The 18,670-nt window shown below is 37.8% G+C and overlaps 1 protein-coding gene across 3 annotated transcripts in view; it reads left to right on the forward strand.

Annotated features, from left to right (window-relative positions):
* Window positions 1-18,670, forward strand: part of ZNF277 (zinc finger protein 277) — a 150,849-nt gene that overhangs the window by 84,538 nt on the left and 47,641 nt on the right. For all 3 annotated transcript variants that reach the window (XM_062177919.1, XM_062178002.1, XM_062178040.1), the window contains exons 3-4: window positions 2,360-2,448; window positions 2,735-2,817. In XM_062177919.1, the coding sequence (XP_062033903.1) occupies window positions 2,360-2,448; window positions 2,735-2,817 (172 nt within the window). The remainder of the gene's footprint in view (window positions 1-2,359; window positions 2,449-2,734; window positions 2,818-18,670) is intronic.

Below are 18,670 nucleotides of genomic sequence, written 5' to 3' on the forward strand. Positions count from 1 at the left end.
AATTCTAGCTTTGAATTAACTAGAGAAGTAGGAAAAAAATGCAGGAGAGAGTTATAAATGATCCCTTAAGTTTGAAAAATACATTTTAGTGGAAGAGAAAAAATGTCACAAGAAGTATGTATTGAAAATCTGCTGGCCAGCGCCATGGCTTAACAGGCTAATCCTCCGCCTTGCGGCACCGACACACCAGGTTCTAGTCCTGGTTGGGGCGCCGGATTCTATCCTGGATGCCCCTCTTCCAGGCCAGCTCTCTGCTATGGCCCGGGAAGGCAGTGGAGGATGGCCCAAGTCCTTGGGCCCTGCACCCGCATGGGAGACCAGGAGAAGCCCCTGGCTCCTGGCTTCGGATCAGCGAGATGCGCCGGCTGCAGCGGCCATTGAGGGGTGAACCAACGGAAAAGGAAGACCTTTCTCTCTGTCTCTCTCTCTCTCAATGTCCATTCTGCCTGTAAAAAAAGAATAACTATGTAGAACACTGATGAGTGGAAGTCATGAGGCTCACTGTGGAAATAATCTTTCAACCTTCTGTAGGTACACTTTCTCTTGTAGGCTGTTTTGATGGATCCAGTATGCACTTTCCTTCTGCTTCTGAGGCCTCTAATATTGATGCTAGTGAGTTAGCCAGAGACAAATAGTGCATCATTTACTGTATCTGTGGTTTGAGGTTGAGCTGGAGCCCAAGATTGTCATTTTCAGATCTCTTAGGACAAGTCCTAGCACTGTAACATAAGAAAGGGATTCTCCCCTTACTTAACCATCAAAGTTGCCAATCTGGTTGTGCATGAGAAGAACTAAAACATGTGGTTCTATTGTTATGTATTATTCATTGGCTTTTTTCCGTTCATATTCTGCACTCACTGTGTTGGCATCCATTTGTATTTGTATTTTATGTGAGCTTGTTATTGTGTTTTTCTCTCTCTCAGACCTCTGTTCAGCATAGAATTTTTTTTTCTTTACAGGTAGAGTTATAGACAGTGAAAGAGGAAGACAGAGAAAGGTCTTCCTTCCGTTGGCTCACTCCTCAAATGGCCACTACGGCTGGCACTGCGCGAGGAGCCAGGTGCTTCTTCCTGGTCTCCCATGCGAGTGCAGGGGCCCAAGGACTTGTGCCATCCTCCACTGCCCTCCCGGGCCACAGCAGAGAGCTGGACTGGAAGAGGAGCAACCAGGACTAGAACCCGGTGCCCTTGTGTGCTGGCGCCGCAGGCAGAGGATTAACCAAGTGAACCATGGTGTAGGCCCCGCAGCATAGAATTGTTTTTTAATACACAAATGCCCTTTCTGTATAGTACCATGGGAATGAGAAATTACTGTTAGGAATAAAGGAAGTAAGAATTAAAAGGAGACAAATTTTGAGAGTTGAAGGCTGCTTAGAGAACCTTACAGAAATCTTCAGATGTTCCTCTACATCCTTAAAATATCTGTTGTGGACTTACTCTGTGCAAAACACTGCTAAGTAGTACATCAAGGCATTTAAAATATTCAGTTTTCTTCCTTTTCATACACATTATCTATTTCAGTAAGTAACATCTCTCCACAAGGCTTTGGTTCTTTGGTGTTACTTGATTTCAGCTAGAGTCAACCTTTACATTTCCTTTCTTCCCATGAAGAACACATTCTTTCCTTGGTAGCTTTGATGAAGAGATTGCAGTTGCCAATAGAAATCTTGCTAAATAGGTGGAAAAATGAACAGCTCATTGAATCCTGTTACTGTACTCCCTCTTCCAGTGATACGCAGGTCTGTGTATTATGATTTCCTTTTATATTTAGGCGGTTGAAGCAGCTACTTCTAACTTTACTCATTAGACACAAGAATTGTAAGCTCAGCTATTTTTCCAAAGGCAAAATTCACCTTATTTCAGAAACAGTGTGGACATATGGGATTTTCTATCTTAATTATATAGATTCTGAATTTAGATTAATTTCTCATTCCATGTTCTTCTGACCTTTGTTCTTTCACTGTGTAATATACCAATCAACTTTCTCTTTATTAGAGAATATGTTATGAGGCTATTTAATCGTTATTACATCTTATATATAAACTTAGATGTTATTTCAGGAAACTTTATTATCACATAAAAATAATTCATTTTAACTATCTTAGATGTCTGTTCATTGAACCTGGAAATAGTAGAGTTTAATCATTTTCCTGCCATTACAGTGTAATTTCATTTCATTAAATATTTACTATGTATTTCTACAATGCTTAATGGCCTTTGTATTCCAAAATTTTCTAGCAGTTTTCAGAAACATTTGATTTGTTGCTTTGGAATAATTAAGTTTCATATATAATACTATCATTCTAAAAAAAAACTAGTATGCTTAGTCTGTTCACCACCCCTTTTGTTATTGTTCTAAGGTATGTTTTGTATTGGAGAAAGAGGTTCACTGAACAGCCCATCACAGATTTTTGTACAGTGATCAGAATCAATTCCACAGCCCCACCTGGTAAGTATATCTCAACTACCATCTTTTCCCTGCCATCAAAAAATTCTAAGGAATAACCTTACTTTCTTAAATTGGAATTTCTCTCATTTACATGATAGCTAAAATTAAATATCTATGTTTATTTTGCCTAACTTGAACAAAGCTAAAATAGTATTCTGTACCAAAAGCGATCCTAGCAGATGTGTAAACACACACACACACACAAAACACGTTTATAGGAATAAGTCTTCCTGGACAAAACTGATTAATATCTCTTTTCTCATTTATTTTTCCAATCTCTTAACAGAAGAACAAGACAACTATTTTTTGTTGTGTGATGTTTTACCAGAAGATAGAATTCTTAGAGAAGAGCTTCAGAAACAGAAACTGGTAAGAGCTATTTTAAAGAGTGAATAGTATGTTGGAAAGTCATACAGAATCATTTTTGTTATTACTTGTCTTTTTCTTTTCCTCTTTCTTTTGTTTTTATTATGAAAACTCAAACATACAGAAAAGCAGAGACTACAGATAAAGATCTTGAAACAAAAAAGTATACACTTGACTAAAAGTTAAAACATTTCATGTTAAAATGCAGAAAATACAGAGAGAATTTTTGGCTTTGTTTGCTTCCTGGATTATCTCTAAAATAACAACAGAGCTTACACGTTTTAGTGTAATTTTAGCTTCCTGACACATGCTAGGGTTCAGTAGTCGTGGAAAAATGCCCTCAGCTAAAATTGAGTTGAATTGATTAACCTTTTTTCTTCTCTTCACTGGAATGTGCTGTGTACTAGCATTTCTTTTATTCCCCTTTATGAATTAAGCATATAGTTTAATCAACACAGTAGCCTTTCTCATTTTCAGTTTTAATTATAAACAAATTAACTTGAAAACTTCAGCATCTTGAATCTGTAAAAGACAACATGTGTAAGAATTAAATTTTTCATTTTGATAATCATAAGTTAATCTTTTTACATTCTTAGTTTGTCCAAAGGCACTCAATTTCCTATGATTTTAAATTTAATCTTAACTGTTACCCAAAAATGACTTATGCATTCTTTAGTGGCTTCCTATTAAATCTCTTTGTACCTTTAGACTTAATTTATTTTGAGAGGGATATGATTTGAAGGTTTGTGCTGCACTCTCAAGAGATCTAGCAGAAAAATAAATTCTGTTTACCATAGTCATAATTTGAAAAAGTCCCTTGAAACACATTTTGTGTACATCCCAGAGGATAATTTCTCCCAGTAAGAGAGGATAATATTGTTGAACATCAGTTTACATGTAAGAAAAATTGTGCTTTTCCTGGATAACTAATCCAGAGCAGAACTTCTTCTCTCCCTGCAGCAGTGACTTGTGAAATCTCCAAAACAAAACTGAACTTTCTGTCCTATTTTATGAATTTCATTTGCTTGAACTTATTCATAAGTTTTAGTTTCCACAAGTTTCCCAGCCTGACTCACAATGGCCTTGATCAAGAATGACCAATTTGTAACGATTCCCAAGGTTTTGTCCTCTGTGCAGGATAGGCATGTCCATAACTCAACAGCCACACTCAACAGCTTGAACTCTGGTGCTGGTTCAGAGTAGTCAATAAATATCCTTTCATCTTTACTGACTTCTGACACCCAAATCTAAATTTTCTTATGTTCTATTTTTCCATGTAAATTTCCAGTCAACACCTTAAACTTAAATGCCTAAGAATTGAACTTAGTTTTTCCTCTACCAAAATTTGATATCTGCCTGTTATCCTTTCTTGTATAATGATTCTACATTCTCCTGGTCACTATGGAAATTTCTAAAATCATCTTTAATGCATCCCTTTTCCTCTCCTCCATACCTAAATCATTTGTCAAGTCCTGTCAGTTCCACCTGAGTCCCAAATGCATCCGTTCTTTACAATTCTTCTCTTGTCTATGGATTTACCTCTTTAGTCAGTTGACATTGCCGCCAGAATTGTAATGTTAAAAAATAAATAGCAAATCACTTTGTTCCCTTCTTCAAAAACTTTCAGTGTTATTATCTACATATTCTTAAGCTTTTCTGGGTTCAGAGTGCATTTCCACTATTTTCCCTCTTTTTCAGTTTCCCAGTATCCAATTTATTCAACAGATCTGAGACCAGACATTGTCCTAAATACGAATGCTATAGCAATGAATGAAACAGGAAGTAGTCCCTACCTTTGTGGAGTTTGCACTTTAGTGAGAGCGTTACTTGTCCCATGTGTACTCAAACATATTAGGTACTTTCAGGACTCTGCTTCATGAAACAGGAATGTCAGCCCCACATTGCCACCTGTCTTAATATGCAGCCCTCAAGGCATTGCTGTACTACCACATTTTCAAAAAAAAGTCTCCCAGGTGTAACATATCAGAAAAAATAACATCTTCTAGATTCTGTTAACAAACTATTTTACTTGGTTTTTAAATTATAGTTACTTGTATTAACTTAAATTTAATCCTGAATTACTGGCTTGGTGTTTATATAGCAAAATCTCCCTAGTTTAAAAAAGAGATTTACAGAGAGGTATTTGCTGTAGCATTTAAAACACTGCATGTTATACCTGTATCCCATATCAGAGTGCCTGGGTTCAAGTCCCTGCTCTTCTACCCATCCCAGCTTCCTGCTAATACACACCCTAGGAGGTAGCAGTTGATGGCTAAAGCACTTGGATCTCTGCCACCCACGGGAGTCCCAGACGAATTCCCAGCTCCTGGTTTGAACCTGCTATTACAGGCTTTAGGCAAGTGAACCCGCAGATGGGAGATCTCTGTCTGCCGCTGTGTCTCTTTCAAATAAACAAAATAGTTTTTAATTTACAAAAATGTAAATTGTCAAGGCAGACATCTTTAATCACTGGGTTACTCTTCACTTAAGCATAAAAATAACTTGTTTTTCTCTTTGCCTGAAGGAGAAAACATGTGGTACTCATAAGCTCTCAGTAGCAAGATGTGACTTAAATTGAGAAAAGGGAAAATATCCATGTAATTGCATGGAAGGTGTTTTTCTTTTCTTAATCACTATTATAAATGTCAACTTGAGGCGAAATTCATGACAATTATAAATAATTCATGAAAATTTTAACCTATATAGCAATCTGATCCTCTCAAGAGAAACAGTATTTTTTTGCTTTTAATGCTACTTCATATATCTCACCTCCCTCAAAATAAAATAGCAAAATAAAATTACATATCTCCCACTGAGATTTTTCTTTCTTGTGCCACTTGATAAATTTTAGAGACTAGTAAAGAATCAAATTATTGTATATTAAATACCTCAAAATAAAAGGCCAATTAACATTTGTTGTTTTCTTGCATAATTCCCAGCTTTGTAGCACAATGTAAGTTCTAGTATGCATCTAAGTCACTGTTTCCTAAATACAAGGTATTTGCCATTGAATGTAACAATGTTATTAGCAGTTCAATAGAGATCAAGTTAGCTACAAATATAGAGTGATTTTTAACCTTTTAAAAAAAAAAAAGTCTGAAAAAAAATACTAATCTGAATCCTAAAGTTTACCACTAGGAACTTTCTCAAGACCTAAAGATTGACATGGGCATTTTTAAGTATGTATTGACTCTGTGAGATCAGTAAGGCAATATTACTGTTTACATGGAAAAACCAAGTTAAAGATACTAAAAAACACATGCACACACCACAGTTGTGTGGAATAGGAAGGGAAGCAACTCAGACTTCTTTTTTCCAACCCCAAGCACCATTCTCTAATTGTACCAGTATCCTTTATCAAATTTGATCTTCCTAAGCAAATGTGACATTTTCTAAATTGACATTTGTTAGACATTTAATAAAAATGGCTGAACAGGATATAAGTACATATGTAAATAATAATGTTTTGTTTTCATTGTTAAAAAAACTTCAGAAAATCTGCTTTCTTACTATCTTAGGTCAATATTAAATGAGATTTTTCTTATTCCTTTTGCCCTAAGCTTCTTATTTCTTTTAAAATTTGAAGATAGTGTATTTTCAGAGTTTTCTCTATCTCAAGAGAAATATTTGAAGATAGTGTATTTTCAGAGTTTTCTCTATCTCTAGAGAAACATGGGGCTGTACCTGACCTTGAGTTTATCAGGAAAATACTTCCTTAGGCAGGTAACAGGACACTAAGCCCTGACATGCTCTCTTTCTTCTTCAGTTGAAAAGGTGGGTCCTTCGCAATCTCTCTGCAGTTTTTCAAAGACTTTCTCTTGCCTAAGCTAGATTCCCTCATCTTTAATTTAGTACAAAAAAGGATTTGACTTTCTCATTTCTGCTGTGCCTAACTCTTTGATCTTTTGGTTCTGTGCCATAACTTATCTTTTTCCAGTGTGATGATCTATTTCATGTAAATGGTTAAATTTCATTTTTTCTCTTAGTTTTTAAATGCTCTGTCTCTTCCTTACTCTTCAAAAGCTCCTTCAGTGAGATATGAAGTAGAAGGAAAACACTTTCTATCCTCTATAACAAGCAGATGGTCGATGCCTTTATCATTGCAGTTTCAGAAAGGGTGGGAGGTACTGATGTCTTTCAAGAAGGTGAGATATTAGATCTAATCTCGTGGATTTGAGGGGATGTATCATCCAGTTAAGAAATTTGTCTTTATTTTTTGTTTGTTTGTTTTAGGGCCTCTTTAGTCATTGACATGTATGATCTTTCCTTGTTTATTATGATCCTTAATATTTCCACAAAATTTAATATTCCATCATCTCTCATACAATGCTGAGAAACATGAATTCATGAAACTATATTATACCATTGATAATCCTTGTTTTAGTTCAACTATTCCCACCTCTACGTGTAGAGGTTTATTTTTGTTTAAATATGTTAAGTATATTGTGTGGTGTATATTGCTATCATAAATACATGCTCAAGTCATCATATTTTGGAAAACAGATCAGTTTTTCCCAGTGCTGTGTAGTACTTTTTGATATGTTAAAGGGAATTATTTTATGGATAATTTTTCTCATGTCAAATGTTATATCAGATAGAATAGTGGGTATGATAGAAAAAAGTAAGCTTCCACTGTAACACTGAGTAGGACTAAAATGAAAAATCTTACTATTTTTTTTAAACATTTATTTAATGAATATAAATTTCCAAAGTACAGCTTATGGGTTACAATGGCTTCCCCCTCCCAAAACTTCCCTCCCACCCACAACCCTCCCCTTTCCCGCTCCCTCTCCCCTTCCAATCACATCGTGATTCATTTTCAATTCTCTTTATATACAAAAGATCAGTTTAATATATATTAGGTAACGATTTCAACAGTTTGCCCCCATATAGCAACACAAAGTGAAAAAAAATACTGTTGGAGTACTAGTTATAGCATTAAATAAGAGTGTACAGCACATTAAAGACAGAGATCCTACATAATATTTTTTAAAAATTTATTAATTTTCTATGCCGTTTCCAATTTAACACCAGGTTTTTTTTTTTTCATTTCCAATTATCTTTATATACAGAAGATCGATTCAGTATATAATTAGTAAAGATCTCATCAGTTTGTACCCACGCAGAAACACAAAGTGTAAAAATACTGTTTCAGTACTAGTTATAGCATCACTGCACATTAGATAACACATTAAGGACAGATCCCACATGGGATGTAAGTACACAGTGACTCCTGTTGCTGACTTAACAATTTGACACTCCTGTTCATGGCGTCAGTAATCTCCCTAGGCTCTAGTCATGAGTTGCCAGGGCTATGGAAGCCTTTAGGGTTCGCTGACTTTGATCTTATTCCGATAGGGTCACAGTCAAAGTGGAAGTTCTCTCCTCCCTTCAGAGAAAGGTACCTCCTTCTTTGATGGCCCCGTTCTTTCCACTGGGATCTCACTAACAGAGATCTTTCATTTAGGTCTTCTTCTTTTTTTTCTTTTCCATGGTATCTTGGCTTTCCATGCCTACAATACTCTCATGGGCTCTTCAGCCAGATCCAAATGCCTTAAGGGCTGATTCTGAGGCCAGAGTGTTGTATAGGACATCTGCCATTCTATGAGTCTGCTGTGTATCCCACTTCCCATGCTGGATCTTTCTCTCCCTTTTTGATTCTATCAGTTAGTATTAGCAGACACTTGTCTTGTTTGTGTGATCCCTTTGTTTCTTAGACCTATCCAAGCCATCGAATGTGAACTGAAATTGATCACTTGGACTAGTGAGATGGCATTGGTACATGCCACCTTGATGGGATTGTATTGGAATCCCCTGGCACATTTCTAACTCCATCATTTGGGGCAAGACTGATTGTGCATGTCCCAAATTGTGCATCTCCTTCCTCTCTTTTTCCACTCTTAAATTTAACAGGGATCACTTTTCAGTTAAAATTTAAACACCTAAGAATAATTGTGTGTTAATTACAGAGTTCAACCAATAGTACTAGAACAACAACAACAACAACAAATACTAAAAAGGATAAAGTATTACATTGTACATCTAGTGTCAGGACAAAAGCTGATCAGGTCATTGTTTCTTATAGTGTCCATTTCACTTCAACAGGTTTCCCCTTTGGTGTTCAGTTGTCGCCGATCAGGGAAAACAAATGATATTTGTCTCTTTGGGACTGGCTTAATTCACTCAGCATGATGCTTTCCAGATCCTTCCATCTTGTTGCAAATGACTGGGTTTCATTGTTCCTTACTGCTGTATAGTATTCTATGGAGTACATGTCCCATAATTTCTTTATCCAGTCTACTGTTGATGGGCATTTGGGTTGGTTCCAGGTCTTAGCTATTGTGAACTGAGCTGCAATAAACATTAATGTGCAGATGGCTTTTTTATTAGCCAAATTAATTTCCTTTGGGTAAATTCCAAGGAGTGGGATGGCTGGGTTGTATGGTAGGGTTATGTTCAGGTTTCTGAGGAATCTCCAGACTGACTTCCATAGTGGCTTAACCAGTTTGCATTCCCACCAACAGTGGGTTAGTGTCCCTTTTTCCCCACATCCTCTCCGGCATCTATTGTTGGTAGATTTCTGGATGTGAGCCATTCTCACCGGGGTGAGGTGAAACCTCATTGTGGTTTTGATTTGCATTTCTCTGATTGCTAGTGATCTTGAACATTTTTTCATGTGTCTGTTGGCCATTTGGATTTCCTCTTTCGAAAAATGTCTATTGAGGTCCTTGGCCCATCTCTTCAGTGGGTTGTTTGTTTTGTTGTTGTGGATTTTCTTGATTTCTTTGTAGATTCTGGTTATCAACCCTTTATCTGTAGTATAGTTTGCAAATATTTTTTCCCATTCTGTCGGTTGCCTCTTCACTTTGCTGACTGTTTCTTTTGCAGTACAGAAACTTCTCAATTTGATGCAATCCCAAATGTTAATTTTGGTTTTGACTGCCTGTGCCTCTGGGGTCTTTTCCAAGAAGTCTTTGCCTGTACCTATATCTTGCAGGGTTTCTCTAATGCTCTCTAATAATTTGATGGTTTCGGGTCGTAGATTTAAGTCTTTAATCCACGTTGAGTGAATTTTTGTGTAAGGTGAAAGGTATGGGTCTTGCTTCAAGCTTCTGCACATGGAAATCCAATTTTCCCAGCACCATTTATTGAATAGGCTGTCCTTATTCCAGGGATTAGTTTTGGATCTTTGATCAAATATAAGTTGGCTGTAGATGTTTGGATTGATTTCTAGTGTTTCTGTTCTGTTCCATTGGTCTATCCATCTGTTTCTGTACCAGTACCATGCTGTTTTGATAACAACTGGCAGGCTGTATTCTTGAGGAATCCCACTTGGCAGATCTACTGACAACTTAGTTCCTACAGTTTCTTTTTTTTTTTTTAACTTTTATTTAATGAATATAAATTTCCAAAGTACAGCTTATGGGTTACAATGGCTTCCCCCCTCCCATAACTTCCCTCCTACCCGCAACCCTCCCCCCTCCCGCTCCCTTTCCCCTTCCATTCACATAAAGATTCATTTTCAATTCTCTTTATATACAGAAGATCAGTTTAGTACATATTAGGTAAAGATTTCAACAGTTTGGCCATATAGCAACACAAAGTGAAAAAACTACCATTGGAGTACTAATTATAGCATTAAATAACAATGTACAGCACATTAAAGACAGAGATACTACATAATAGTTTTTTTAAAAAAAATTGATTAATTTTCTATGCCATTTCCAATTTAACACCAGGTTGTTTTTTTCATTTCCAATTCTCTTTATATACAGAAGATCAATTCAGTATATAATTAGTGAAGACCTCATCTTACTATTGAAAGAGACAAGAAATGGATGAAAGAACAATAGGAGATGATATTTTTTTAGCCTGCCTCCATGTCAAACAATTTGAAGGCTATCCCCATAATATATATGCTGTTCACTTACTCAACTCACAAGATTCTAATGATTAAAATTCTCTAATATTTTCACATTTGTTTAGACTGAAAGTCCAGGCTCCTCATCAAGATCTCAAAGGATCCATTGCATGCTTTTCTTCTCCACTTGCTTCTCTGCTCATCATACTCCAGGCACATGAACCATGTCCCTGTACACCAAGCTTTTCACAGCTTCAAGGCCTTTTGCACTTACTGTTTGCTCTGCTTGCAGTATTGTCCTTCCAAATGTTATATCTTTATGAAGGGGAAAGGAAGAGTTTTAGAAGAAGTTTCTTCTGCAGTGAGTCTCTAGAATGACACTACAGGGAAACAAATGCCTTGGAAGCACAGTCTGAAGATAAGGCATTTAGAGCAATTCTGATGGTTGATTGAAATGATTTAGGAAAAATTGCCTTCCTGTGGAGGATTCACTTTAGCTATGAGTTAACATATTTTAGAAAGTAGACACTCAAAAGTGATGCAGATGACTTAAATTATTAAACTCTTTTCTCTTTGGATAGGAAAGATTTAAAAGTACGCTGAATTTGACTTCATGAGCACACAGGATGCACAGGTTGCAGTGCCTCGTATAATACCAAGCCTTTAGTCATCGTCAACCTATGAGAGATGTTTTGCTCACTAAATGGCTTTTCTTTCCTTCTCCCAATTGGGGTAGCAAAGTCAACTGTCTTAACAAAAAACAAAAACAAAACACAGAAAGAAAAGGAAAAAGAAAAAAAAAAACACAAATAAAACCCCTTATTTCCTATATGTTATTTAAAATTCATTCACTCCCTTATGTCTTATGTGTATCTGGAGGAGGGACTGAAAAACAGGGCTTGAGAGCAGGCAAGTATCTTTCATCCCACTTGTTTATTACCAGTGATAGAGCTCTATGCCTTAACATCAGTTCCTTAAAGAAATCAAGACCTGACTGCAGTGCTTGTACTAACAACTCCAAATATTCTCAGTACTGAAGAGAAGAGGCTCATCATCCTTCCATATGATTAGGGGCTTTGCCATTTAGTATGCAGCCTGGTCCTGGTTGTTGTAAACAAGTTGCTTCAAAAGAGAGCTAGTATTTTGTGTCTCATCTGATTTCTGCATCTGATTAATCAAAATTTTAATTCTCATTACCTTCCTTTTTACCCATTTTTATAACTATCTGGCTGTTTCATTTTCTACCATGAACCTTTATGGATAACTGAAAATTAAGAAAATTCTAAATTGTTCCAGAATTGATTCTTTAAGGGTTTTTCCTCTTTTGAGACTCCTAAGCATTTTTATCCCTTTCATCAAGAGGTTCTTTTATAATCTAAATGTGTAAATAAATAGTACAGTGTTAGCGAGCATAGTGACCAAGGACTGGTGCTGTGGGTTGTCTCTTCTTTTTTTTTTTTTTTTTTTAAGATTTATTTATTTATTTGAAAGACAGTTATAGAGAGAGGTAGAGACACAGAGAGAGAGGTCTTCCATCCAATGGTTCACTCCCAAAATGTCTGCAACAGCGGGAGCTGCACCGATCCGAAGCCAGGAGCCAAGATCTTCTTCCAGGGTTCCCATGTGGGTGCAGGGGCCCAAGGACTTGGGCCATCTTCTATTGCTTTTCCAAGCCACCATCTGCCTTCTTTTATAGCCATCATTCCATGAGGTTGTAGCTGGAGTCACTTCATCTTTTTAAAGGATAGACCTTCCTTTTCGTAAATTTTAAAAATTTGATTTTTTAATAATTAAATCCTTTAAATCAGATACATGGCTATAGAGGCATACATTTGACAGAGAGGTTAAGATACCACTTGAGACAACTGTGTCCCATATCAGAGTGCCTGGGTTCAAGTCCCAGCTCTACTTCTGATCCCAGCTTCCTATTAATGGGCATCCTGGGAGATAGCTGGCTATGGCTCAAGTACTTGGGTCACTGCCACGCATGCTGCAGACCCAGATTCAGTTCTGGTTCCTGACTTTGTTCTGGCGCAGCCCTGGCCATTGCTGGCATTTGGGGAGTAAGCCAGAAAATGGGAGATATCTGTATTTCTCTCTGTTTTTGCATCTACCTATCAAACAAATTTAAAAAAGAAAAAGAAAAATCATGCCTATAACTTTCTGGAATGCTCTTTAAAAAGTACATTGCAGGGCCGGTGCTGAGGCATGGCAGGTAAAGCAGCCGCTGCCTGTGATGCTGGCATCCCATATGGGCACCGGTTTGAGACCTGGCTGCTCCACTTCCGATGCAGCTCTCTGTTGTAGCCTGGGAAAGCAGCAGAAGATGGCCTAAGTCCTTGGGCCCCTGCACCTATGTAGGAGATCTGGAAGAAGCTCCTGGCTTCTGGCTATGGATCGACACAGCTCTGGCCATTGCAGCCAACTGGGAAATGAACCATCAGATAGAAGATCTCCCTCTCTCTCTCTCTCTCTCTCTCTCTCTCTCTCTCTCTCTCTCTCTGCCTCTCCTTCTCTCTCTATGTAACTCTGACTTTCAAATAAATAAGTAAATCTTAAAAAAAAAAATACATTGCAGAACTTGATTGAAAAACTGTATTTCTCAGGCCTGTCCTTATATCCAGCTGTTATAGCACACATTTAGTTGCCTTCTGGAGGAGAAACTCAGGAGTTGTAAATTGTTTCTCAGGGTTTCTGCCCCCTTATCCCAGCAGTGGCATCTCTTTCCTTTTGTATCAGTAGTGCAGGATTTCGATTCTTCCCTCAGCAGCTTATAGTTTTTGCTTTGTATGGTAAGGAGTGATTTCAGAGAAGCAAGCCTGGGATAGCTTCATCTCCATTTTTTCTACCTTACCCTGAGTCTTTTCCTGAGAACATGGAGGAAACCAGTGGAAGAGTTGAACTGCCTGTGCTAAGGACTCCCAGGGATTTAGCCTTTAAGATAGCTTTATAATTCCAGCTCTTTACTTCCTGCTTGCCTGTTCCTTCCATGCTCCACTGAAGGTGAAGTAGTTCATGTTTCCCTGCTTCCTCAGAGAGGCTGATCAGCTCTTGGAACTCAGTTTATCTGATTGCTTTGTGACTTCCTCTTCTTTCGATACCAAATAAGTTACAATTTTTTATCATTGTTATTATTATTATTATCATTATTACCTATCTTTTTCTGATTGTAAAGATGTTCTCTTATAGCTTTCTTCAACCCAATCAGAAGTGGAACTCCTCCCCATACTCTGTTAATTCTTAAGTACCTTAGTGATTCAGCACAATTTTTTTTTAGTATTTTTATTTATTTATTTGAAAGTCAGAATTACAGAGAGAGAGATCTTCCATCCAGTGGTTCACTCCCAAGGGGCCACAATGGCCAGCACTGGGCCAAGCCAAAGCCAGGAGACAGGAGCTTAATCCAGGTCTCCTACATAAACAGCCAGGACCCAAACACCTGGGCCATCCTCCACTGCTTTCCTAGGCCATTAGTAGGGAGCTGGATTGAAAGCGTAGCAGCCGGGGCACTAACCAGCTCCGGGATGCTGGCATTGCAGGCAGGGGCTCTACCCGCTGTGCCAGCCCTTAAACACTAATTTTGATTAAAGTAGATGCTTTTCCTAATTTCATAGAGTTCAAAAAAGCACACACACTCAGAGATACTAAATGAATAATTTAAAGAGACAGCCATAGATGTCATAAATGCTAACGCTTATTATTACTGTTTGGCATTTATTCTTAGCTTTTTAACTGACTTATCGATAATAATTACATCAATAAATTGCTGCATTTAGCTGCCCTCATTACATTTTGCCAGAAGTTCATCTTTGGAGTATTGTAGATTCATCAAATTATGGCCTTAATATCAGATGTTTTTTGAATAATTTTCTGATCCCCACCCAGTAAGGGCAAGGCATCTGGTAACACCTTACTTAAATTTTAATCTGTGTTAAAAATTGTTACCATGATATATGAAGCAAACTTTGGAGGCTGATAGGTGTTAGGAGGGTGAGATGGGACTCATTTGTGTAGTTTGTGACTATTCTCTTGAGTCATTTTTGAGTAAGAATTAAATGACTTTCCATGCAAATTCAAGTCTATGTTTAGAAAAGATTTCTTAGCATATCTATGTCTAGGTTCATGGCTGAGACTCCTAAAACAAAACAAAACAAAACAAAAAAACAGGTTATCAAGTGATAAACATAGAAACCTACTTCATGTACACAGAAGACTTTATAAGAAAATGGAGACTCAAAGAAATAGAGAAATCTGTGCATTTTTTGCTAAGTTTGATGAGAATGGGGGTATTTATGGCAGAGCATGATTTGACAGAATGGATATGATCTCAGGTTGGTAAACTAGGGAGGACTCAGCAAGGCAATTTTGTTCCTGTCCTTCTCTGTGTCCCTTTGCCTTTGGAGAAAAGGATGCTCCTTTCCTCCAGTACCGGGAGGACACCTCTGAAATGAAGCTTTTGTGGCCTGCTTCAGGAGAGAAGGGTGACAGAGAAGATGAGAGAACTTCCTGCCTCTGCTCTTTGACACATGTTAAGGTACCATATTAAGGTGCCCATCAAGGATGATGAGTTTTTATAAGAGCATGTCAACCCTGATGTTTTCTGGTTATTTTCTGATAACCATAACTCTGTCCGTGTGAGAGCTTAGAAAAGCAACATTCCAATATCTGACTAGAAGAAGGAAAAAGTCAGGATTATCAGTGTCAAGGGGAAATGCCCCCCACCCTCTCTGAAGGTTCTCTGGAATGAACTGACAATTGACAAATGAATTAACAGGGGGCTGGTTCTGTGGCACCGTGCGTTAAAGCCCCAGCCTGCAGCATAGGCATCCCTTATGAGGTTCAAGTCCTGGCTGCTCCACTTCTGATTCAGCTCTCTGCTATGGCCTGAGAAAGCAGTGAAAAATGGCCCAAGTCTTTGGACCCCTGCACCCATGTGGGAGACCCAGAAGAAGTTGCAGGCTCCCGGATTTGGATTGTCCCAGCTCCAGCCATTGTGGTCATTTGGGGAGTAAACCAGTGGATGGAGGACCTCTCTCTTTCTCTCTCTCTCCCTCTCCCTCTCCCTCTGTAACTCTGCCTTTGAAATAAAATAATCTTAAAAAAAAAAAAAAGAATTTACTTCCTATTTGTATAAGATGTAACTACTTCATAAACTTTACTAAAAGGGGAACTTGATACCATTATTTCAATTGCTAATATTTTTTTAAAAGATTTATTTCATTGAGAGAGGTAGACACAGAGTGAGGGGGCTTCTTCCATCCACTGGGATCACTCCCCAAAAGGCCACAGCAGCCAGAGCTGAGCCAATCTGAAACCAGGAGCCAGGAGCTTCTAATAGGTCTTCCACATGGGTGCAGAGGCCCAAGGACTTTGGCTGTCTTCCACTGCTTTCCCAGGCACATTAGCAGGGAGCTGGATCAGAAGTGGAGCAACCAGGACTCGAACCGGCACCCATATGGATGCCTGTGCTGCAGGCTGGAGCTTTAACCCATTGCATCACAGCTTTTTCTCCTAATATTTTTTTAAACTAAAAAATAATTATCTTCTATAGCAATATACTTAGTTTCCTTAATAATTGGATTTAATAGTTATCATTTAGCAGTTATCATTTAGTTTCTTTCCATATTTTAACTTTCATCTGTTTTGCTCAAAAAGTATCTTAGTAACCAACATGTATGCTTTTCAAATATATACTTAGGGGTGAAAATTTTACACTGGTAAAGACACTGCTTAGGACATGCACATACCATATCAGAGTGCCTGGATTTGAGTCCATGCTCTACTTCCAATTCCAGCTTCCTGCTAATGTGCATGTGGCGGGGGCAGAAGATGATGGGTCAAGTGCTTAGGTCCATACCACCCATGTGGATACCTGGATTGAGTTCTGGGCTCCTGGCTTCTGTCTCAGCCCTGGCTATTGCAGACATTTGGAGAAAGAACCAGTAGATAGAAGATCTCTTTATCTCTATCTCAGCCTGTCAAATAAAATGGAAAAAATTTAAATAAAAAGTTACATACTTATTAAAGTACAAACATGCATACATGCCTGAACACACACATACACATACCCATGTTACTTCAAAAAGTTTGTAGAACTTTGTTTTATACCTTTATAAAACAAATGGTTAAGAATGTTATACTATCATAGTTTTAATGATCTGTGATTACTCTATGATTATTTTTTATATATCATTGAAATGGTCGTTTTCCCATTCAGCTATTGTCTGTACTCTCACTAAAGTCTTTTTTGCTTTTTACTGTTAAACTTTTAAAGATTTATTTATTTTTAAAGTAAGAGTTACACAGACAGAGAAGGAGAGGCAGAGAGAGAGAGAGAGAGAGAGAGGTCTTTCATCCACGGGTTCATTCCCCAGATGGCCACAACGGCTGGAGCTGTGCCAATCCAGAGCCAGGAGCTTCTCCCGGGTCTCCCATGCGTAGGCAGGGGCCCAAGGACTTGGGCCATCTTCCACTGCTTTACCAGGCCATCGCAGAGAGCTGATAGGAAGTGGAATAGCTGGGACACGAACTGGCTCCATATGGAATGCTGGCACTATAGGCAACAGTTTTACCTGCTACACCACAGTGCTAGCCCCATTGTTAAACTTGTTAATCAGTGAAGTATTAAGCCTTTGACTGTAAGTAAATTGAAAATGTTATCTTGAAAATTAAAAATAGAAAAATAAGAAAACAAGGGCAAGGGGAAGGAAGGAATGAAGGGAATATCATTATATTCTTAGAATTTTATCTACAAACTAGATGGAATCTGTTAAACTAAAGTTAAAAGTAAAAACTTTAAAAAAACAGATAAAATATTTATAACCTAAAAAATATTATGGAAACGCATACTATAAAAACATGCATGGGTTTTTAAAAACTCCTGTGCCAAATGAAACCTATCTTTCAATTCCATTTTTCCATAAACTTTGAGGTTTCCTCATAGTATTATTTTATTTCAGAAAGTAAAAATCTACCCCCAAATGCCTGATCTATAACAATGTAAAAAAAAATTTTAAGAGTTATTTATTTCAAAGAGTTACACAGAGAGAGGAGAGGCAGAGAGAGAGAGAAAGAAAGAAAGGTCTTCCATCCACTGGTTCACTCCCCAATTGACTGCAACAGCCAGAGCTGGGCAGATCCGAAGCCAGGAACCTGGAGCTTCTTCTGGGTCTCCTATGCGGGTGCAGGGGCCCAAGGACTTAGGCCATCTTCCATTGCTTTCCTAGGCCATAGCAGAGAGCTGGATCAGAAGTGGAGCAGCCGGGACTAGAACCGGTGCCCATATGGGATGCCAGTGCTTCAGGCCAGCTCAATAACCTGCTGCCCCACAGCGCCAGCCCCAACAATGTAAAATTATCTCTATCTCTGTATACTTCTAAAAATTGCCAATTATGATTTTAAAAAATAGCAACTCTAGGACTTTTGAAATTGTAACCAACAATAAATTCCTTTTCTTAAACTAGTTTACATGTGTAAAAAGCTATTTTCTTTATCTAAACAAGTAGCAACTCACCATTGCTGTGGAGAGCTGTTTCATATTATATATGAAATACAGCCATTCAGTTGGTGCCAACCCTGGGTCAGGAAGGATAATCAAAGGTGTTATAAATCCTCCTTTAAGAAGGCCATTTTAATTTTCAGAAGAGTGTTCAGAATTGTAGTGTGTATGAACCTGGGGTGCAAATTTAATTGTCATGTATCATTAAGAATCTGCTGAAAGAAATTGTGTGCTTCACAATTATTCTTAGGTGTTTAAATTTAACTGAAAAGTGATCCCCATTAAATATAAGATTGGGAATAAGAAAGGGAGGAGATATACAGTTTGGCACTTGCTCAATCAGACTTAACCCTAAGGTAGAGCTAGAAATGTGCCAGGGGATTCCAATTCAATCCCATCATGATGGCATGTACCAATGCCATCTCACTAATCAAAATGATCAGTTTCAGTTCATAATTGATCATAATGATAGGATTAAGAGTCAAAGGGATCACATA

The sequence above is a fragment of the Lepus europaeus genome, chromosome 1, assembly GCF_033115175.1.
Source record: "Lepus europaeus isolate LE1 chromosome 1, mLepTim1.pri, whole genome shotgun sequence".
Taxonomy (NCBI): domain Eukaryota; kingdom Metazoa; phylum Chordata; class Mammalia; order Lagomorpha; family Leporidae; genus Lepus; species Lepus europaeus.